This window comes from Actinia tenebrosa, unplaced genomic scaffold, assembly GCF_029948245.1.
Source record: "Actinia tenebrosa isolate PJP-AT-01 unplaced genomic scaffold, QUT_ActTen_1.0 PGA_scaffold4__44_contigs__length_22323623, whole genome shotgun sequence".
Lineage (NCBI taxonomy): Eukaryota > Metazoa > Cnidaria > Anthozoa > Actiniaria > Actiniidae > Actinia > Actinia tenebrosa.
The window spans coordinates 3,617,037-3,640,461 of NW_028292581.1; the positions used below are offsets into that span (position 1 = coordinate 3,617,037).

The 23,425-nt window shown below is 36.6% G+C and overlaps 2 protein-coding genes across 3 annotated transcripts; one reads left to right on the plus strand and one right to left on the minus strand.

Annotated features, from left to right (window-relative positions):
* The first annotated feature begins 1,966 nt into the window (after positions 1-1,966).
* Positions 1,967-4,332, plus strand: LOC148906885 (uncharacterized). Its single transcript, XM_089037180.1, has 3 exons — positions 1,967-3,198; positions 3,275-3,535; positions 3,633-4,332. The coding sequence occupies exons 1-3, from the start codon at positions 2,948-2,950 to the stop codon at positions 3,823-3,825; spliced, it is 705 nt and encodes a 234-aa protein (XP_088893306.1). The 5' UTR covers positions 1,967-2,947; the 3' UTR covers positions 3,826-4,332.
* A 3,852-nt stretch (positions 4,333-8,184) lies between these two features.
* Positions 8,185-23,332, minus strand: LOC116302875 (GATOR2 complex protein MIOS). Of its 2 annotated transcripts, XM_031712270.2 has the most exons (36): positions 23,058-23,332; positions 22,618-22,636; positions 22,237-22,304; positions 22,087-22,166; positions 21,946-21,995; positions 21,441-21,499; positions 21,292-21,361; positions 21,062-21,095; positions 20,830-20,927; positions 20,329-20,430; positions 20,022-20,116; positions 19,504-19,554; positions 19,113-19,245; positions 18,607-18,666; positions 18,193-18,267; positions 17,986-18,026; positions 17,285-17,350; positions 17,042-17,128; positions 16,868-16,931; positions 16,222-16,245; positions 15,942-16,007; positions 15,434-15,512; positions 14,978-15,049; positions 14,721-14,851; positions 14,362-14,462; positions 13,989-14,060; positions 13,610-13,675; positions 13,436-13,508; positions 13,308-13,354; positions 12,704-12,804; positions 11,199-11,240; positions 10,993-11,108; positions 10,356-10,408; positions 9,872-9,974; positions 8,988-9,105; positions 8,185-8,580 (listed from the first exon to the last, which is right to left on the minus strand). In XM_031712270.2, the coding sequence occupies exons 1-36, from the start codon at positions 23,148-23,150 to the stop codon at positions 8,427-8,429; spliced, it is 2,763 nt and encodes a 920-aa protein (XP_031568130.1). In that variant the 5' UTR covers positions 23,151-23,332; the 3' UTR covers positions 8,185-8,426. The 2 variants fall into 2 exon arrangements, 1 of the variants encoding a protein (XP_031568130.1); XR_004197897.2 differs by lacking the exons at positions 8,185-8,580; positions 10,993-11,108 and having other exon boundaries at positions 9,071-9,105.
* Positions 23,333-23,425: the final 93 nt, after the last annotated feature.

Consider the following 23,425-nt stretch of genomic DNA (forward strand, 5'->3'; position numbering starts at 1 on the left):
AGCACAAGGTTGGCGTAACCTGCAACATCTAAAGGATGCTGCCTCACGATTTGGAACTTTTTTCAGGTTAATTGTTTTTCTCGGATCGCTTTTCATAAAGACAATGAAAACTGCCATTAAATTATAGAGTATAAGTGATTCGAAACCAAATGATAGCATAAAAACACAAATCTACAAAAAGTACCTAAAATGAATAAAATGGTAAGACATTGAAGTGTATATTCGTCAGGACAGGAACAACCAGGCTTAAATAATTGGAATACTTGAGGAATAATACCGTTGAACAAAACACAGGATGATGTTTTGTTCAGCTTAGTTGATTTCGGTTTTCGCTATCCTTTGTTCACTATACAGAGATGTAGCGTCCTCTTTTTTACGCTGTATGCACATCGGACGATTCAAAACTAGCTTACTAAATGCGGGGACTTTTTAAGTCCTATTTTTAAAAAAATGTACGTCCTTGCTATCATATGTAAATCTGGCAATGCCAATGGTAGTACATATATGATTCCAGCAACTTAAATATTTTATCAACATCTTACCTTTACAAACAGTTGAGATGTTATGTAGAGTTCTATGTTCTATATGGCGTTCCATCCCCGCCAAAATTGATGGTTTGTATTAGAGATTTCCGATTTAGCGGATTAGCGACAGTATATTCCACGCTCATTAATCCACCCGGAATATAGCCTGAGTATCAGGTCTTCCGAGGGGGAGGGGGAGAGAAGGGAAGGAAGCCGGCTCTCTCTTTCCCCTCTCCCGGAGAGCCTGATACTCATGCTACCCAGAATATAGGTTAACTCAGTAAATGTTTTGTTTTCTATTGCTTAACGAGCACTATTTTTTTACTTAATATTCTGAACTGGTACTGTTTTATATGACCTTTTTGAACTAAAATATGGTTTGTTGATATGAGTACACAATCAGTCTATACTCAACAAACAAATAAACAAATAATTTTTGCTGACGAACATGTATTATATCAACTAAAATTGTTAAGGCCGATTTACACGGTACAACGTTTGCTTACGAGTGTCGCATGCAATCTGCTTACGCCATCCTTACAACACGGCTACCACTGAGGATTTTAAGACATGATTTAAAACCCTACAACAATCGCATACGACAGTGGTAGCCATGTTGTAAGGATGGCGTAAGCAGATTGCATGCGACACTCGTAAGAAAACGTTGTACCGTTTAAATCGGCCTTCATACTTCAGTGTTCTCAAATCTACAATGAAAAATCCAAGTTACACTTGTAAGCAAAGTCTTTGGAAAGAAAGAGGTTGACGAAACGTTATCAAAGTTTCTCGAATATTCCACAAATTGTATCGTTAGGGGGAAATCAGTCTGTAAAGAAACGAGTTGATATTCTCTTTCCTACAGTCCTCTAAGAATTAGTCTCCTTCGATTTGCATGAAATCCACAGGTTGCTACTACGATGGGTTGGAACGGTCTCATGTGACGAAAGATGTCTGAGGAAGCCGAATATACTTTAAGAGAACCAATAGTGTGCTCCACTCGGATACGAAGTGATCTCAGGGCCCTGTTAGCATCTCGCTGTCTTCTGTTGTGGGCAATACGTCTTGGTGTAATGAGAGGAGGGCGGTTAGCATATCCCCCATCAGCAAGCAGCCTTGCTCGTTGTGGAAGATTTCTTATTCTCCTGTGTCCTATAGCAGGAAGTCGTCTGAATGTTTCTGCATCTTTCATACGCCCCGGAAAACTGAAAAATGTATGCATTTATCTTTCAGTAGTAAACAAATGTGTCAGGGTAAATCATATCGTTATGACCATCATAATCATTCATTCATTCACTCATCCATCCATCCATCCATCCATCCATCCACCCACCCACCCACCCATCCATCCATCCATCCATCCATTCATTCATTCATTACTATCTTAAACCTAGACAAGTCTACAAACTTACCCAGCTACAAGTAGTACTATCAATCCGTCTGTATCGATTACTATTTGCGTACTTATAAAGTGGTATTTCTTGTCGCCTCTATAAAACTCTGCTTGTCTTGGGCCAGATGGTCTTTGAATTCTGTGTGTCGTGGCGTCTATCATACCTACAGCGTTTGAAAAATGTGGCAGAGTGTCCAGAAAATTACTCCAAACCCTTAGAGAGTGCCATGTGATAAAATTTTGATAGCGGACAAACAGAATTGGAACGATATGATAGATTTCTTCAGCAACGGTACTTTTGCTTATTCTAAAGATGAATGCGAGGACGTACAGTTTCGGGTATTGCCTTAGCCACATAACAACCATGAGGACTCTGTTTGTGACGTCAAGTTTGCAAGCTCTTCGTCTATTAGTTGCTGGTACTCGAGGTGTATGTCTTGGAAGAGTAACGTCTACGGCTATTCTTCGTATAATAGCATCAAAGGATTCAGGTGTTTCCCCGGTCATGTACCAAAAAACGCGTGGGTAGCTCCGTACTGAACGATAAATATCGATGCCATTGTTTTGGCGGTGAAGAAGCTGATTGCCAAGAAGTCGGGCTAAGAGGTTAAATCTCCCTGTTGGTACTATAGAGACCAGCATAAGAAGTGCTATGAGCAGATTCCCTATAACATGGGTAGGAAATAGAGGAACTAGGCGTGGTGATCTTTGGAGCACAAGTTTTACAACTGTAACCACAGACAACAGCGTCATCACAACAAAGGTTGGGAAAGGAGGAACATCCATTACTTGTTTTGAACTTAATAAATACCTATAAACTTTTACAAAGGCGAAGATATGCAAATAATTTGCTACAACTTGTCAAAGCGTGCGTGCACTTAGAATGTATGCATTATTATTAACATAATTAGGAAACAAAACACAAACACAATTAGGAAACACAAGAAGGTTGATAACATTCACGCTTAGCGCACGTGGGCACGTTTGCTAGCAAGGCACTCTTTTCATCATTCGTACAAGAACATTGAACACGATGGAAAACGTGAAAAAACAAAGAAAAGCAAGAAGAAATTATACAGAACTGGAGGATATTCTCATTCTTCAGGCTGTAAATACATGTGGGAGAGAGTGGAAAAGCGTGTTGAGCTACATGAGACGACACGCAGAAGTGATGGGAGAAGCAGGAGACCAGTATTTGGTCGAGGATAAGTCCGCTTGCAAGGCTTTACAAGAGCGCCTAAGAAAACGAGCTTCTAAACTGCTCAACAACGCTCTACTTACAAGGTACAATCAATGATTAAACAGGTGCAAAGTGCTTTCCGTAAGTTAAGAGGATAATAATATAAAATTATTCTTATAGGAATGACGATACCACGTCAACAGACAAAACGCAGCGGGAAACACCATCAACATCAAAAATAATTGATGATGAATACGAGTCTTCTCAATCTAGCAGCGAGAAAAGTGCTAAACAAGAAATTGCAGAAATTTGTAAGGCTATTAATACTAGGGAAACGAAGTATGTGGTTGACGTGGATGACAAAAACCTACAGCATGACGACTCGACAGAAATTCTCAAGAAGATCAACAATAGAAGGGAACTTGAGAAAGAGGAAGATAGGTAATTTGATAATAATTTAATATTTTGTAATAATTTGTGCTCAAATTCTTAGATATGGCTTGTAAAACGTGGTTTTCATGTGTTGTTTTTATCTTAGGAAAAGAACTTCAGTGAAGCCGGAGAACAAGTCTAGCAAAAGACAAAAAGTGACGAGAGAGGATAGACTTGACCGCTTGCTGGATGCAATCCCTGGTGTTCTCGAGTCAACTCAAACTGCTGCTCGAGAGCATAAGAAAGCTTTGGCAAGCTGGAGGACTATTCATGGTTTGGTGTCTTCTGACGAAGACTAGAATATTTATTTGTCTTTTGTGGCAGTTACGTTTTGTACGTATATATGACATGCTAACATGATATCTGTCTGATGAAGACTAGAATATTTATTTGTCTTAATTGTAGCAATTACGTTTTGTATCTGTCTGATGAAGAATGGAATATTCAGTATTATTGTCTTGTAGCTGACTACAAATTATTAAAATAGGTTTCTTGTCATTAAGTGGAAAGTCAGACTCATTTCTTGGTAGCTACGATTAACATGCAGTGAAGCTCGGGGCCCAGAGATTGAGAGGTCCTTCAGGATAAAGAGGATAGGGATGCTCGTTGACGAGAAATCGGGGAAAAAAATACCCTATATAAATACAAAGACGATTCAGAAGTTAGTTTGATTTAGTTTACGGCACCTATTTAACGGTTTGACTGAATTCACAACGCATCAGCTACACGATGTACCTATTCCGTTAGTATATGCCTATTCCGCCTATAATCCGCTAAATCGGAAATCTCTATTTGAAGTTCATCACATGAATTTTGCATTCGAGTAAATTTTTTTATGTTATCATCTTGTATTTCATATGCTTCATCAAGGGTTCAACATACGTGTTTTATATTTGTCGTTCATGTTTTATATTCTTGATTGTCGCTGATTCATTCTAAACTCCACGCCACGTATTTGTCCTTTGAGTTTCACATTACAAACTCGACAACTTTTATTTTCAACTCAACTTCACGCTCCGGTGAACTCGGTTGACCTTGGTAGCCGCTGACCTAAAACAACGCAGTCGTAGGTATGAAAATAAAAGAAAATGGCGGCAGAGTTTGCCCTCTGTTGTTGAAGAGACAATTCGGCAGCTTGATACAAACCGCCAACAGGAGGATGACTGTAGTAGCTTATTGCTTCGTTTAGAGTATCCTAAACCGTACAATTATTAATACAGGTTAACTACCGGCCTCAATCGTGGCTGGCATTGGATTAGCGATAAAATGCTTAAGGAACGAAAAACAATAGTTTATATCTCATGAATCTAGGGCAGAAAAAGTGTTAACTGGCCACCCAGGTCGCCCTTCTTTCAAGGTTTCTGAAGATCAACGTCTCTCACCTTGTAGAAAGTGGGTTTTCTGTGCCGCAAATAAAGTCTTTTGCTAGGAGTGTCCATAACCATCGAAAGGAGAATGTCTCATTTTGGCATTAGGATATCAGGATAAAAAAAATCTAAGAATTGTATATTCCACGTAGAAAGATTAGTTTTTAAATTTTATTGCGTTTATACACCTATTCCAATAAACGTTGTCTGGGCCTAAAGCAAGAAGCTGACGGCCGCAGTGAATGCTAGATAGTCCCAGTGTAATCATAGTACTTATTTATACGAAACAAATTAAAGACATGAACATTTCCACATGCGGTTTAGATACGGTTTAGGATACTCTAAACGAAGCAATAAGCTACTACAGTCATCCTCCTGTTGGCGGTTTGTATCAAGCTGCCGAATTGTCTCCTCAACAACAGAGGGCAAACTCTGCCGCCATTTTCTTTTATTTTCATACCTACGACTGCGTTGTTTTAGGTCAGCGGCTACCAAGGTCAACCGAGTTCACCGGAGCGTGAAGTTGAGTTGAAAATAAAAGTTGTCGAGTTTGTAATGTGAAACTCAAAGGACAAATACGTGGCGTGGAGTTTAGAATGAATCAGCGACAATCAAGAATATAAAACATGAACGACAAATATAAAACACGTATGTTGAACCCTTGATGAAGCATATGAAATACAAGATGATAACATAAAAAAATTTACTCGAATGCAAAATTCATGTGATGAACTTCAAATACAAACCATCAATTTTGGCGGGGATGGAACGCCATAGTTCTAGGGTCTGCTCTTGTTAACGTGAACAGTGTTATAAGAGATAATAAGGGACGGCAAGCCGTGACTCGCTACATATACGCTGGATCACGTGAGAAATTGAACCAATAGCATTCAATCATTGAAGTAGGCGTATCTTCCAATTTCATAAGGGATTTAATTTGTATTACCATTGTTTGATAAATAAAATTTTGTAAAATGCTTGACCAAGCTGTTTTTAATTTAGCGTTAGCACTCTAGACCAGTCTCCAGATGTAGTATTTCTTCTCAATAGTGTCACGAGGCATAAAACTGATGTTCATGTTTACAATTTTATAGTAATGTTTATTTAAGCTAGTTGAGCTAGAGTTTAATGGACCCATTCATTGCAGTTCAATTAATTCACTAATTATTAAGTGCAGTTTCAGTCCATTGACCATTACTTTTGAAATTAATCATGTTTTTCATCAAGCGATAGCACAAAACGCTTTTGTTCACTAATCCAGGAACAACTTGTACATTATAACATTATCTTAGGGACTAACATGTTCAGTTACTATTGACAACGCATAGCTGAAACGCAAAGCTGTTTGCATCCCCAGGAGAGAGAAACTAAGTCCCTCTACTTTAGATTTATTTTTGAAATGATTTTATTAACGGCTTTATCACATTGTAATGTTTCAAATACGAGTTGCTGTATTCTATTGGGATTTCAAAATCCTCGTGGAATTTCAAATGCCGAGGCGTAGCCGAGTAAATAAAACCATTTCAAAAATGAATCTAAATTTACGAGGATTTTGAAACCCCAATAGAATACAGTGACGAGTATGTGACACGACATCTTATACTCTTTTTGTTATGTTTGTTTTTATTTCAAAGTTCTAGTACTTTGAAATATTTCAAAGTCCGAGTAGTAGGAAATGGGAGCGGTCGTATTTGATGGGGGTTTCAAACTACTGCACGTGGTACAAATAAGAAACCCTGGTTGGTCGATGAGCTCATGAATAATCAATAAGTATAAGATATATCGAACCTAAGCCCGAACCGCTAAGCTAGTGTGATAAAAATTTTACACAACACAAATAAAATGAATTCATATGCCATTAATAAAGTGTAATATAGCAAGAGGCCTCTTGAAACCAAGGAGCTAAAATGAAAGAGATATCCTTGAGAAATATTGAGTTGCTGTTGACATCGACGAATTACACCTAATAACGTCATGTAATTACTTTGGGGTAATGTGCCCACTTCATTAGCATTTGCCTTATGCAATATTTACTCTGGCAAAACCGGTTATTACAAGCCTTCAGCTACTGTAGAAGTGAGTTGCAGTCGCGTAGTCGTAGCCTTGAACATAAAAAAAACTATCTGAACCAAGAGCATCTCTGAGCAATAACAATTTTTTTTAAAAGATGAACTATGTAACCACAATTATGGTATTTAGTAGAAACCACGTTAACAGTAACTTGACCTTCCTGGAAAAGTTGAACTATGTAACCACAATTTTGGTATTTATTAGGAACCACGTTAACAGTAACTTGACCTTCCTGGAAAAGTTGAACTATGTAACCACAATTTTGGTATTTATTAGAAACCACGTTAACAGTAACTTGACCTTCCTGGAAAAGTTGAACTATGTAACCACAATTTTGGTATTTATTAGAAACCACGTTAACAGTAACTTTACCTTCCTGGAAAAGTTGTTCAAAATAGCTGCACCTGTTCAGCTACACGACCTACGTTAGGTTCCGCCCAAACGTGAATACTGTAGTTATGTGCACATTGTCCTAGACGCAATCTCCTATGAAGCAACGACGCGTAACGAGTTAGAGAAGTCTTATACATTTCATTGTATTGATAAGGAAAAATTCAGAGTGAATTTTTTTACAATTTTATTCTCGCTCGCTTCGCAAACCTAATGTAACTGGATTTTTTATATGTGCTTCGATTATCCTATATTTTAACAGTGTATTTTATCTTAAGATTTTTAAAATGTTTAGCCAATTGCGGCCGAAAAATCAAACTGCTATTTTTAGTTTTTGGCTTTTTTCTCCTCATCCTAGCTTATGTACGATTTTTCTGAACTTTTCAGAATCCAAAGCTACGGACACGTGGTGCAACATTGCGCGCAATGTTGCATGCAATTGATGTTGCGAGCCATGACACACGACGCAATTTGCTGCACACAACGTTGCTGAAGTAGAAAACTATTCTACTTCAGCAACATTACCTGCAATGTTGCACTGTGTCTGCGCTTTAATGGCCAGAAATTCCGAATGGTCCTGCGCAGTAGGTTCACTAGACCTTTAAAAACAAGGGTATGAATAAATACAGAAAATATATAGGTAGAAAATTACTTGCGAAAGCATGGAGCAAGTGGGGTTTCCATAACCTCGAATAGAAGAGTATTAACCAATTTTCCTCTCTCCACAAAACACATGCTAAATTCCAATTCGATATGTGAGTTAGCCAAGCCCTGACTTAGATCAGCCCAGAGATTTGTAGCAATGCAATGTTACACAACGTTTTGAAGACTTTATTATAAAACAAACTATTCTTTTGCCCTTGCAAAAATTTTTTAATAGCTTTTCAGGAATGTTATTTTCTATTTTCTAAAAACCATCATATTATGTACACTTCTTTACAAAATTATGAATTTGCAATTATAATGATTATTTCATTCTAGTTATTTTATTCCCTCCACAAGAAATCTTTTGAATGATGTGTTAATTTTTCGTAATCTTGTTGATGTTATTGTCGTTTTGCGAGTTTTCGACATTAATGTTGAGTGAGGCTGGGCTGTTTTTCTTTGGTGCTTAATACTGGACTGGATTTCGTACTATCTGCCCCCTCAGTTGGTGTTGCCATAGCAACAGAGTCTAGCTTCATACAGTGGCATGGACATGATGTAACAGGACACTCTGAATGTTCCCTGTAAGAACAAAGTGCATTACTTGATTGCAAATAGATATTTATTTATGCAGAAACTTTGTCTAGTATTCATGATGCAACTGAAAGTGTGTTTGGCTGGGGGATGATTTTGAATAATAAATTGTGCTCTCCTGTCTCAGTATCTTTCCATTACGGTGATGTTATCCTATTGTGATCAATCTGCACCTTGCACAAGTTTATTGTTAAGTTTTTGGCAAGTGATATACTGCACCTCATATGTCAATTATACACTCCCTTCCCCACCCCCTAGCCTATTCAAGTTACTATCTGGACATTAACCTAAATACCCAGGATCTCTAGCCATGGGAGTCTGGGAACCTGATAACACAGGTTAACCGGACAGTATCAAGATTGATAATTTAATATTGTCTTTTATGGTTAATGTACCTAAACCAGTCTATAATATGGTTGGCATGTCCTCCATGACGACACGACTGGCACCAAGTGAACCAGTTGGAAAACTGGTTAATGCTTCTGACAGTCTTTGGTTTTTCAGCATTCAGATCTAAACAAAAAAAGGGTTCATTAGTTTAATACAAGATTTAATTGGTGGGTTGCATTCCCAAGAGTGTCAAAAGATAAAAACATAGAGGCCATCTTGGTGTGGTCAAGGATGCATGCTAATGAGAAATCTTTATTTAAATGGCACCAACATGGCTGTGAAGATGTAACATGCACTCGAAGAAAATATGACCCACCCTTTAGAACCACTGCCAAATCCATTCATTTATTCATCCATTCATTTATCCATCCATTCATTATTTGAAATAGGTATACAGTTTTTGTTGTGAAAGGTTAAAGTGAGACTGCTTATTCTTTCAAATTGTTTTCAAATTTTTAATGTTTTCAAATTTTTCTGCAAGGACTAAATTTATCTTTTTTTAACAACAACAACAATAATATATTCCCAGAATTACAACTGCAATAAATATTTACAAATTATGATAAATAATTTAAGAGAATAAAGGTACTGGCCCATGTGGGGGGGAATATGAAGTAAGAAAATCCTTGAAATAAGGCTTCTTTTGTACAAATAACAACTAAAATAGACACAAGAAGTTCCATAAAAGTCTATTGAAGGAATTTGTTACAAATAATAAAGAATGATTTATGAATATTGAATTTTTGCAATATAAATACAGACAAAAACTGAAATTGGGCTGCCTTTGAACCAGTTAGGTCCAAAATTAATATTGGTAAACCTTTGTGATAGACATTAGAGAGCCAGTATTATTTTCCACACTGCGCAAAAGCAACAATGTGCAACTCACCAATATTTGGAGGTTTCTGTGGTAGAGTTGATGGTGTACCCATGTGAACTAGACAAAGAGAACATCTTGGAAGTGGCTTGCGACACCCAGGGCAGCCCATTACCTAAACAACACAGATCTGGTGTTAATGGATGCAGTGTATTATGCCATAAGGCATTTCCAGAGATGTTCTGCAGCTACATATGAACCCTCACACTGCCATCAATGTTTAGTACTCTAAACACACAACTATTAGTTAGTTGACTTTCAAACAATAGTAGGGAAAATCTGTTTAAAGATAACAAATTATATTGAAAATATTGTATTAGTTGCAACTGATAATGACAGTAGACACTAATGAAAGATATTTTGCAAATTAAAGGTATGAGTTTGCTGTTTAGGAGACCATCCAAAAATGTGATTCATTGTCAAGGACCACAAATCAAACAAAGCATGTTATCAGCCTAAAGTGTACCCATTCATGTTATAGGCCGACAAGGTCTACCTTTGGTCTGTTGGAAGGATTATTATACTGTGCAATTTTTCTTGGTCTTGAATCTGTGAAATGAAAGTGTATTATAAAATAATTGGTATACTACACGCGCTAGGATTGGTCGAAAACCATGTTTGATGAGAGTATCAAAACACGCTATCGTCATTTTTAATCTATCGCGCACGCTCATTGGTCAGTTTGAATAAAATGGCACGTAGGGAGAATTTACTTAGACTTTGCTTTTTTTTGGTCTTTTCGCGCGTTTGTTATTTTATAAAACAAATCAAAAACAGTTTTCTGTGTTTGATACTCTGATCAAAACACTTGGGATGTTGGGAGAACACTCGAGAAGCTGGAAACCACTCTGCTACGCGTCATGGTTTCCTACGCTCCTCTCGTGTTCTCCCAACATCCCAAGTGTTTTGATCAGAGTATCAAACACGGAAAACTGTTTTTGATTTGTTAAATCAGTCATACTGCACAGCAACAAGCTTTGAATGAAAGAAGATAGAAGGAAAGGGAAAGGAAGGGAGGGAAAAGAAGAAAAGAGAGAAGAAAGGAAGTAAGCAAAAACAAAGGAAAAAATCAAGTAAAAAGAAAAAAAGACACGGAAATTGTAACCAAGAAAAATGAAGAAACAATTACCAACCTGAGGGACCAGAAGAAGAGAGAATAGAATTTCCACAGAAATTACAGGTAACAAAGACTTGTTGTGGAGGCTTGAGAGAATTATCCCTCAATGAGTAGTGAATATCTAGTTTTGCTCTGTGATGGAAACAAATTTAAGAACACAGCTACTTCAATTTGTTTGCAAAATCAAATAGTCTTTTTGTTCAAATATAAATTTTAATGTACCTTTGATGCCACAGTCGCCACATGTCCAACAAATTTCTATAGCTGCAATGCAAATAGAATTTCAGGAATGTCTATCTCTCATCCTGTGAATATATCTCATCCTATGAGAGGCTCTAATATTCAATGCCATTGGATTTCTTTATTTTCCATTGCATGTCAAAATGTGACTTGATCAAAGGTCAGAATGATTTGAATGTCAACAACTAAGTCAGAATGTAACATGAGAACTTTTGTCCCAAGATAAAAAGCTCTCAGATCAACATGGGCAAAAAACCTTTTCCATCATAACGTCATTTTGGGATTGTTTTATCAAGACTTTCTTGCTTAAACACATATCAAGCACATGCAAGCTAAAACAATAGGCGATAACAAAGATTGTACAGAATGTGAAATCCTTGTGTTTTCAAAACTAATTAAAGCAAGTATGCTGAACTACTTGTATCCCTCTGGCCTTAAAGCAAGCAAAGCAAATGAAGCATTGAACGACAAAAGAATAGTGTTAATGTGATTCCCAGTCACATTCGACCACATGAGTCCTAAATCACAAATGGTTTCTTAAACATGTCTAAGGATTCTGACTCTGAATTTCAAACGTTTTTAAAACTGCAAACTATCAGTATTGACTTATCCTATCTTGAAGAAACTCAAATCATTGTCATAGTGATAACTTTGCAATCAAGCATTTGAGATTCATTGCTGGAATCCTGTGACATTTTTAAGAAAATATATCCAGAGTGAGAAATTCACATTGACAAGAAGCATAAGATAAGGGCAACAGTTTTTGCATGTTTGCTTATGTTCTCGTGAGTATTCACACCTGTCCTGGTGTAGAAACCAATAGAAACGATAGAAACTCTTTTGATTGACATCTACCCAAACTCGACTGGGAATCACAGTAAGAGAAATTATATGCATGCATTCACTAAAAGATTTTTAAAAAAATTCACATTCTGTACAAACTTTTTTTTTTCATCTATTCTTTTTTCTTGTACAAACTTCAATAACAGTGTTAAAGCAAAAATGTACAGTGGTGGATCCAGGGGGGTTGAAGGGGTCCAGGGAACCCCCTTTGAAGGTTTGATCTTTTAGGTAATAGAAATATGTCTTATATAAATTTTGCTTAAAAGTATTCCACAAAGATAATGTTGAACACAAAATGATAGATATTTGCTGTCATATTGTTTAATTTACCTTTAAGTTTCGTTACTAGATATATAGTAAATTACAGCTGTAGGTGATTAGAGCCAATTTTTTTGTCAAACATTGACTAAACAAAAGAGAATTTTACACAGTTTAAGAAACGGAACCCCTTTTGAAAAATCCTGGATCCACCACTGATGTATGTCTGGATGTTAGATTGTTATATTCCCCTCTTGTCTGTATACAAGCCATCTTGACACCATTATCATTTATCATTTAAAGAATATTGAGCATTAATAATAAACTGAAACAAATGCTGCAGTATAGAAGCTGGATTCAGTTTGTATCTCTTTGTATGTACTTACCTTTGTATCCAAGTATTAACTCTTGAATCTTTTGCTATCTCAGGTGGAATGTTTGGTGATGAGTTGATTATAATTAGACTTGCAGTCTGTATATCTGTTGTCTAAGGAGGAAATGGTGTTCAGTCTACAACTTCCTTATACATTGCCTCTTGAATAACGCTACATCTAAAGTACTGATTCTCACCTTCAGCTGCAAAATCTGCCCTGTACATTTGACGCTTATATTACCCTGCAACCACATTTTGCTTGTGACCCACATTTTTACAAGGTCAAATAATTGATCTCTCTGTGCCCTTTGCTACAACTTTGCTCCTCTTCCGCCAATGAACCACACCCTGAATCCTTTGCCCCCTTGTAGAAACTTGTAGACCAAACCCTGTATTCATTACCCCCTACCACCTTTAAACCACACTCTGAATCCTTTGCTCCCCACCACCTGTTGACCACACCTTGTATTCATTACCCCCTACCACCTGAGGACCACACCCTGTATTCATTGTCCCCCTACCACCTGTGAACCACACCCTGAATCCTCACCCCTTCCATCTTTAAACCAGCTGATACATCATGTTTACAGGAAATTATGAATCAGTCAGTCACTTACTCTATTGACATATTTCTCTAACAGATCAACACAATCCTGAGTCATACCTAAAAATAGTTGCAACAATATCAATAAAGTGTGAAGGTTTGAATATTAATCGAAAGTCAGAATAAAGAGATGGAACAAACCAGTTAAGAGTATCCCATTCAGATCTCCTTTTTCAATCATTTTAGCAGTCAAATTATTGATGTAGCTTGCCAGCTGTAACAACACAATAAAATACCATTATGTACAACATAGCCATATTTAAATGTTATTGAATCCTGTTATCGAGCTGGCCATTTAATTTTGTCTAGAATTACCTTGTTATCTGGGAGGAATTTACATGCAAAGGCAACCCTGTCTTCAACTTCTATCCTGGATTCATTCTTTTCAAAGAAAAAGTGAAATATTAGGTACATGCAGTTGATTTTTATGGTTTGAGGAAAGCAAGAGAAGTCAGAGACAAAGGAAAAAACTAACAAACAGCAGGGAAAAGACAACTTATTGAGCACAGCTCTGTTCTCCCCAAAGCCCCCAAAGCACTGCTATGCAAACTACACCACGATGATAGAAGGGAGATGACGAAATGTATTAACAGTACTGCTTATTATGACTATTTTCAGATAATAGATAAAAATAAATACGAAATGCTTCCTATTTCTTGCATGGTATATTTTATACCAATGCAGTCACACTCACCAATATGTTGTCAAAATTTCCATCTTCTGTTGTTAAGAATGTAAATGCAGCTCTAAGATAAGGACTTTCAATCTAGAACAAATCATATATTATTTTCATAACAAAAGATAACTATGATCTAACTTGCTTATTTTGGTATGTTTATAAAATATATCAATATTGTATGAGTTCACTTGTCATTATTTATTGTCTTATGCGGAATGTTATCAGCTGAACCACAATTTTGTAATAGAATTCTTTCTGGCTGACAGCTCATGGTTGTTATTCTCTGACAACCATTTGGAGCAGATAATGAAATTCAAAGACTTTTATCTTGTATGTCTTTATGTGCATTTCTAAAATAATTGGTTTTGCAAATAAATAAACAGCTAACCTCACTGCATAGTTTCCTACACATCTGCCTCCATAAAGCCTCTTTTTCAACTGTGTATCCTGACAGTGCCATGGCAACCATGTTAAACACCATCCCTGGAACTAACATTGACAGGTGATACCACACAGTTGGAATGACGGAAGGAAGTAAGGATGGAAAGGAAACTGAAGTAGGAAAGAGTGAAGGAAGGAGGGAAGTTATGACGGAAGGGGGAAAGAAAGGCAGGAAGTAAAGAGGAAGAGAGGGAAAAGGAAGGAGGGAATGAAAGAAGGGGAGGAATAAAGAGGGGAGAGAGAAAGGGAGAGAGAATGGAAGGGAAAAAAAGAAAGAAGAAAAGTAATAAAAGAACATCGAATTACCTTTTGAGTTATGGTTTGGATTAGTGGTTGCAGCTTTTGAAGCTGCACTCAAGATATCAATGGCTTGTCGAATGTCATTGTTAAATAATGCTATTGTTGCTGCTCTCTCATACATGCCCTTCATTTGAAGCCTGGTAAAAACAATAAACCAAAATAGTTTATAGTCTTTTATACTTACATAGAGGCACAAAAGCTTGAGCTCCCCATATTTATCATTAGATAAAATATATTCTCTTGGTTAAAATATCAATACTTACTGTTTTAAAAAGTCAGCCAGGGTTCCATTAACTTCGCCAAAGTCCCAGCCACAAAGGGATAGGGCAGTTTGCCTAAAGCGCCAAGCAGAAAAAGTTTTAGGATTTTTACTGGGTTGCTTATACCATGGTAGACATTGGAACTCTTCTGGACTAGCTTGGGTTGTAATGATAGATTGGAGTGGGAGGGAGGAGGGGAGAAAGGGAGAAAGGGAGGGAGGGAGGAAGGGAGGAAGGGAGGAAGGGAGGAAGGGAGGAAGGAAGGGAGGGAGAAGGAAAGTAAGGAGAAAATTAAACCTGACAAACCTCTTTGTTCAAGTAGTTATAAGGAATAGCCAGAACATCACAAGATATTAATTATTATGTACTTGGTACAGTTTTTGACAATTGTTTTAGCAGCAAAGGGAACAAAGCTACCAATGAAATGAGTCAAATGACAACATATTATGTACAACCCACCTCTCTTCACTGCAGTATACTTTTGCTCTGAGCCGTTGTTCCTGATAGGACTGTTCAATCTTGCTCTTAGAGCATACCCCTACAGTCCAGATAAAATAGTCATATTAGAAATTAGGTATGATGTTGTTTAATTAATAAGTATTTTATGAAAAGCAGAAGGGCATATCTAGGATTTCCCAATAGGGTGGGGTTCACTCCCCATGAACCTAAAAAAATAATCCCTCCCCTCCCCTCACAGGTGCATTATATGAAATTCATGGTTCAGACTTCCCTTAGTTACCATTGCTATGCCCAACAAGTTCAACAAGCTCAACAAATTAGCTAGAATATCCCAGAATTTAAAACTCCGATCATGGAAAATTGATTATAATTTGAATTCCACTGTGATTTACTATTGTCTGAGATGGAACCATGGATTATTTTCTTGCTAAAATGCAAAGTTTACATGTATTACGATAGGTGAGAATTAAAACTAAATCTTAAATGACTAGAACAGTTTTGATTATACCTCCTTGACTTGTTTCTCCTGAAATCACTGTCTTGATACCATAGAAATTAAAACCCTTCCTCTTTCCTGTTGAATATCCAGAACAATTTAAGCACCAAGAAAACAAATCTGATGTTTTTATAATTAATCATACTTCTGTGAAGTCTCTAATGGTGAGATTGACATGAAGAAGTTTGACAGTAGACTAGTCTCCCTGCACCATCCCTACTGAGCTCTTAGTTTTACATTTTTATCTTCCTCTATATGACTAAGGAATTCGAAGGTAGTTACATAGTATTACCTTGGTTTCTTAGTCTTTCAACTTCTAGAGAGGCGTTAAGAATTATACTTCCATAAAAAGACATGAATATAGACTTAAATGTTTATGAATAAAGAGATGGAATTTAAAGAATGAAAAAATTAAAAATAAAATAAATTGGAAATAAATAGGAATCAGCCATAAAAATAATGGTAGAAAATGGAAATCAGCCATAAAAATAATGGTAGACATGATTACTGGACATGATGACCACTCACAGCAGACTAATCAACATGTGAACAGTCAATGTGACCTGTCAAGCTGACCAGCCTAAAGGTATTGGCTTAAAGGTATCAGCTTAAAGGTATTGGCTTAAAGGTATTGGCTTAAAGGTATTGGCTTAAAGGTATTGGCTTAAAGGTATTGGCTTAAAGGTATTGGCTTAAAGGTATTGGCTTAAAGGTATTGGCTTGGCCAAGTTTGGTCAGACATTTTCCATAATCATCTGTATTGTTAGTCCTAAAAATGACCTAAAAGATACTAATCTAAACCCAGCTTACATAGCAGGCAGCATAGGGCCTTTCTCCTTCCCCTTCTAGTCACCCACTGCCTGCTACACAGGTTATGTAAGGCAGGAAAATAATTAAGCATGTAGGTCTACTAAAAAAAGGCAAAGTTTATAGGATACGGTGATACCAGCTCCAAAGCTTCAGAACTTTGGGATCTTGAATGACATTGGAGATTTCGTCAAGCTGAAATACAAAGCCACGCATTAATATGTACTTGTTGGTCATATTTTATTGGAGGAGAAGAAGCAGCATGTGACAAAAAAATAAAAATAAAAATAAAGAAAAACTGTAACCTGTATTAAATCTACTCCATATCCTGCAATGGCTCTCTTTTTCATCAGGAAAGAGATGTCTTCCTCATCTGATAGAGGTTCTGGTGGCTAAAATGATTTGGAAAATGATTTGGAAAATAGCTTTGTTAAAAATAAAGGGAGATGAGACAGTAAAGTGGTGGAAACAACAGCAGAATGAGCAAAAATAGTACATGGGAGTTAGAACATTGGGAAACATCTACTGTAACTTCTTTTTTGACTTACATCCTGAGTGCAGTCAAGTAAGTGTTTTCCACAGCCAAAAGTGAGTTGAGAACTAGGAGACCATGCCTTTCAAAATGAATTCAAGAGAAACATTCTATCAAAATAACAGTGATATTTAATAGATAATTACTGAGGCACGCTGCGTGCCGAAGTGATTATCTAGTATAATTATTGTTCTTATCAAAATCCAATTGTTTTCTTTCTAGCTTGTTTATTATAGAAACAAAGCCAATAATGAATTGAACTAAATATGTCTGATTTTCCTCTATGCATTCGTTGGGATAATGCAGACTGAAAACAATGGATTTTGATAAGATCAGTAATTATATAACAGCTAACAGTTGGTTAAGTCAACAGTTCTTTGTGTTTTAGTACAATGTTACTATTGGTTGTCAGTCGGTCTTCCCTGCCAGCAGAGTCTCCCTCCTTGGAAGTTCTTTCTCTGCCAAGAATCGCCAATGAGATAAACTCTACTACAGCTGTAGTAGGGAACAGTCGGTCTGATTCAAAGCTTACTTTTGATGGGTTGTTGATTGCTGTTTGAACAAAAAATATACTTGCTGCCCTAGGGTCATTTTTACCACAATTCAAATTATTAAAGTAAATAATAACATTTTAAAATCATAAGCAGTCTCATGTAAATTCCCAGATCCCCATGTCACAATGGCCATTGCAAAATAATGTTCAATAAGTTTTCTTACCACTGAAATCCTCTCAAAAATAGTGAAGTCTGAAAGAGAACCTAATGAATAAAAATATTTTGTGATCAATATACAGTACTTTTAGGATGCAAGTTTCAGGTTCAATTATTACTTAAAGTTTTCCCAAACCATATTAAAATATTTGAGGCAAAAGGTAAATGAATATACTTGGTAAATCGTTTATCATAAAGCATTAAATCATGTTACCATTAGATGATATAGTCAGCATTCTATTCTCATGTGTTGGATGCCATGAAAAAGATGAAATGTCAGTCTTGGAAGCTACAGGAAAAAGCATCAAGACTAAAATAAATATGTAGGACACACTTGGCAGTCTCTTAACAACAAAGTTACAAGTGCTCAATTTGTTATGGGGGGAGGTGAGTGCACTGGTCAAAGGTGCAGGGGGACAGTCATTAGAAAGCCTATTTATGAGAGGGGAATCAAATATAAACAAGGGGAAGGTACTTTTTATAAAAGTAGGAAGAGAGGAATTAGATATTTCCGTTTCTATGGCCATAGAGATTCCACTGCACATGAAGACTTTATTGGTAAACTTAATTAATGCACCTCTCCTCCTATCCAAAAAATGAATGGTTTCTAATATGTTTTTGGACCTACACTTTGCACTTCTTTCAATCACTGAGGCATCCAACTCATAGCTGTTATATGCTGATGAACCTAGAATTCAATGAGAACATAGATATGCATTTGCATAATAAATGTCACCTTAAGCGCCATTTGGATGCACAGAAACAAATGATATCTTAATGAGCCCAATATTTTATTGCATCACCGTGAGGCTTGAGATGACATCTGTATATAATCATTTAACAATCAATCGCCAAAGGCGAAGTAATTGTGGTCTCAGAATCACTGGCCACTAAACCAATAATTACTGTGAGAGAAACTGTATATATTCAAGTCTAAAATCATACTAAAAGAATATAAGAATATAAGAATAGACAACAATGCAAACAATTCCTAATTCCTTTGTCCTTCACTGGAACAGATGATTAGAGACAAATTGAATAAAAACAAAATATTGAGATTAGCCTTGAGCAACAGATAACACTAATAACACAGATAACCGTAGTAAGAGTACACGGAATCTTGATCAAACATACCTAACTGTGCATGTTGAATATCATACAGCTGTACTACAGAACTATCCCTCGCAATGGTAGAGAGCAGTCCAAACCTTGTGGGACTCCAGGCAAGGTTAGTTATGATATTACTAGGCTGTGCTAGGGTCATCAAGTGATCATCAGTTAAGGATTGTCACTCACAGGGTTCCACTGTCTCACAAACTATCTACAACATACTATCAATCATGTACACCAAAAGTAAATGGTGTAGCTCATAAACCAAAAGCACATGAAGCTGCCTCTGTCCCATCAATACTGCTCTAGTTAGCTTAAAATAACAAAGATTGGGTTGGAGAAGAAGTGAAAATAACTGAAGGCCAGAAAAAAAAAGCCTTGAGCCTCAACATAAACATTCCTCCAAAAAGGATATTGGTTTTTCAAAATTTCTGATGTCCCAAATACAGACTATTCCTGGAGGACCCTACAAACAGTGGAAGAGAAAATAAAAAATAAATACCTTTTTGCTGCATTGCATGTTCTAACAAAGGGTTTATTCATTTGATTGTATTGTTTTCTCATTTTAGATCACATTTCATTCTCTTGATAATAATATTCTTCTGTTTAGAGTTGTATCCATAGGCATGTGTCTCCTCATATACAACTGTTGTTAAACAAAAAATTGTACTCTAGGGAATGACATGTGGTGTAAAATGGGGGGGAAAACACCAAAAAACAAGGTAAATAAGGTCTATTGATCAGGGTTTTGATTATTATAACAGTCAGGGATTAGAGAATGCTTTGGTAAGTGAGCAAAATTCTTCTGCCTCTCAAACTGCCATTAAACCGCCAATTCGTAAAATGTTCACTTAGTCCTTAAGACTCTCCAGCAGTTCATGAACTTTTCCTATTATTTCAATAGAAAAAAGAGAAAGACCTACTCAAACCAACCTCTGAGAAAGAAGCAACTCTGTGTTCAATGTGTGGATCAACTGAAACTCCATAGACAGCCTTTGTAACAGCAGCACTGTGGGGTTTGCTTGTGTCTAATAAATTAACAAAAAATATCGGTGTTATAACTACTTATTATATAATTGTCATATTGTTACACACATTCTGATTGGTTGATAACTGTGCCATATTATTCTATAAAGCATGTGGCATGCAGCCTGCAAAACAGAGCACTAAACAAAGGACTTAGTTATGATGAGAAATCATTATTTCACTAGAATCTAAACAAAGCACTAGGTTTTCTTACCTCTGAGATCAAATACTCGTAGATACTTTTGTGCTTGTCCGGCAATCAAGCAATTATGCTCACGAGGAAACCAAGCCAAGGAAAGGGTTGGCTCTGAAGTGGCTGTTGACAAGAGAAAAGAAAAATCATGACAATGCCATTTAAACGTAAGGAAGATTTGTTGGGTCTTTCTCTCTTTCCAGGGTTCTTCTTTGGATTCTACAGTTTTCTTCCCTTTCACAAAACTCAGCACGACATACATCTCAGGGCTTTCAGAATGTTTTAGAGTAGGTAGTTACAAGTATGAAGTAGCTGGCTATGATCCGGCCTATCCTATACAAGGAACTGAAGATATTTTAAAGAAAAGAAAAAGCAGCTGGTAGTTAATTTCAAAGCAACTGCAGAAGCTCTGGTGGATGCTGGCTTATTCTGAAAGCCCTGTATCTTTGCGTATCCTGTATCCAAGCTCTGAATCAGATCAGAAAAGAGTGACTGAAATTGATGTTTGTTTGTTGACCATACCTAGTTCAGCAAGGGGTCTGTTTCCTATAGTAGTAGATTCAGATATACCAGGTCCCATGATTGGTGACTGTTTGCCACTTTGTACTGTTGAATGTCGACTGTTATAACAGACAAAGATCAATGAATGGTGGAATTGTATTGATTAATATTCTTATATTATAAGGTACTGAAATCCGCTTTCACTAGGCTGCAGCCCAAGGAGCTCCACTATTACAATAATGATTAATGTTACCTTGGTTTTTCTTGTCCTGATATGTCCCTAACAGCTGAAGAATTAAGATGAGAACTTCCTGTTAATATATTTTGATCATATTCTACATCATATTGATCGATTATTTGAGATATACCACGTTTGCACTCTTAATGCATTAACCCCAATAATTGATACTTTACCATTAGTACAGTACTGACTTTCATTTAAAATTCATGAACGATGGTGTTGCATTATATCTTACTACTTACTAAGTTGTACATTTATATCCCACACCATCAGAGATACGTCATTTCTCACTTTATCTAGACCAGCTGCAAGCTAAAAATGGAAAGGAAATGAATGAAAGTATATAGTATAATAGTTTTCCCCCTTGCTCTGCTCAAAATTATAATATTACCAGGTTGCTTGCTACTGGATTCCATGCAAGACTATTACATTGTCTGGGATGCCTTGGCACTACAAAAAAATACACTGAATAAGCATTGGGAAATAGTACTGATTGCTGGGTACCCTTTGGTGAAGATTCCACAGGGATCCCATCAAAATGTTAATGAATGAAATTTAGGCGAAGTTCTGAATCTAGGCAGTTCAAAGGTTTCCTACAATTCTGTCTGCTATATGTGTCACAGATGTTACTAAAGGCTTCATTTTCAGGTTTGGCAGTTTTTTATTTTATTTTATTTTTTACACTCCCACTTCCTCAAGATTCAGAACATACTATGGTAGGAGGTGACAATTTTCCACTAGCTTGGTCAGTGCGCAGTCAATGTGAGGGGTGCCAGGTGGCTGTGGTCCAGTTGCCATGGTTACCTTTGTAGAAAGGCATGTTCTCAGGCACAACCAGTACTCACTGACAGTGAATTCTAATAAATAATCAATAAGGTCTGAAATTTATTTCTTACCGAATTCTCTTCTTAACCCACAATCAGATTGAATGTTTTCATTAGCGAAACTATAAAAGAAACCAATGATAAAATGTTACTTTTTTATTAACTTCATGTTTTTTAATTGCTAAGAAACAGATAGAAATAAAGTACACTGACCTTGTAACTATGACTCTACCATTTGACTGACCAATAGCAAGCAAGTCGTCAGGCTCAGTGTGTGGATACCAAGCAATACACTAAGAAATAAGATTAATAGAAATTAGATCTATGGAGAGGGTAATAAGAGATCTAATTGACTCTTCATACCTTGAGTAGCTGGTCATCATTAATGACAGATGACAGCAAAGCATGGCTTTTATCTGATAGCTGTAGTACTAATAACAATATAAAAAATTGTATATTAATAAGATATCTGAATGATTTCAATATTAGTTTTCTTAAAATCAAAGATAAAATCAAAGATATGCATTTTGCATGAAATGTGTAGTTCCAAAAATCATCCATACCCACCCCACAGAGGAATTTGGAATTTCTGAAAAGTAGGGGGGTCAGAGAAAGAACAAAAATTACATAGTTCGTATGGAAGAAAAATGAAATTTCCGGGGAGGGGGGGGGGGTAGGGGGGTATCTTGAAGAATTCCTCCGTGAGGGCGGTATGGATAATTTTTGGAACTACACAATATGTACCTTGTCCACGAGAATTCTCCTGTTAGAAAAAAAAATGAACAAATAAATGAATAAATATACAATCTAAGTACAAAAAACAACAATGGTGGGTAAGAATAAGAATCACACTAGCAAAAACAGCTCAATAAAAGAGGAAGTCTGAGAAGGGGAAGGAGAAATGGTACGGTACCGAGTGTCCAGGAAAATACATTTGAATATTTCCATCCAATAACTAATGTCCTAGGTCAGTAAAACGATAGTGTACTCTTATGTCATCTCACACTAAATTTCTTATTTTATTCCAGGAATTTCTTGTCAGTCACGACACACCTCCCCCTATTTGTTACGTGTGTTTATCCTAACTTCAAAGACTACACGTTTTGAGATTAAAAGGATCGCATATCAGAATAAACGTTTTTCGGTATTGTGAGTCCTTCTAGTAGAAGAGATGATTGTCGTACCTGACTAGTTACAGACTTGTACAGACGTATATCCTTGCCAAACGTGATGAACCTGTCTGGAGAATGTGGTGACCAAAGAACTTGCGGCTTCATTTTTGGGCCACTGAAGAGACAAGTTAATCTTTAATCCCCTAAAATGATTGATTCTTTAAATTCCCTATGATATTATAGCCCAAAACCTCCTTAATTAGACCTTATTTTGAAAATCAAGGCCTCAAAACAATGATATTTTTAGAGAAAACGAAAGTAATATCTTCATTCCGTCCGCCATTTTGTTTTCGGATGTGCGCATGTTTCTATACATTACACCGCTGGTCTAATTTATTCATCTAATCGCTGATTGGTCGATGTTTGTCCCGGCGCGGAAA

Bases quoted from the DNA above. Each gene is read 5' to 3' on its own strand.
- LOC148906885 (XM_089037180.1), top strand. From the start codon at position 2,948: ATGGAAAACGTGAAAAAACAAAGAAAAGCAAGAAGAAATTATACAGAA. The intron at 3,199-3,274 runs GTACAATCAATG...TTATTCTTATAG, and splicing joins AACAACGCTCTACTTACAAG to GAATGACGATACCACGTCAA. The intron at 3,536-3,632 runs GTAATTTGATAA...TTTTTATCTTAG, and splicing joins CTTGAGAAAGAGGAAGATAG to GAAAAGAACTTCAGTGAAGC.
- LOC116302875 (XM_031712270.2), bottom strand. From the start codon at position 23,150: ATGAAGCCGCAAGTTCTTTGGTCACCACATTCTCCAGACAGGTTCATC. The intron at 20,431-20,829 runs GTATGGTCAACA...TCTTGTCAACAG, and splicing joins CAGACCCCTTGCTGAACTAG to CCACTTCAGAGCCAACCCTT. The intron at 13,355-13,435 runs GTTTGTTCCATC...AACTATTTTTAG, and splicing joins GAATGGGATACTCTTAACTG to GTATGACTCAGGATTGTGTT.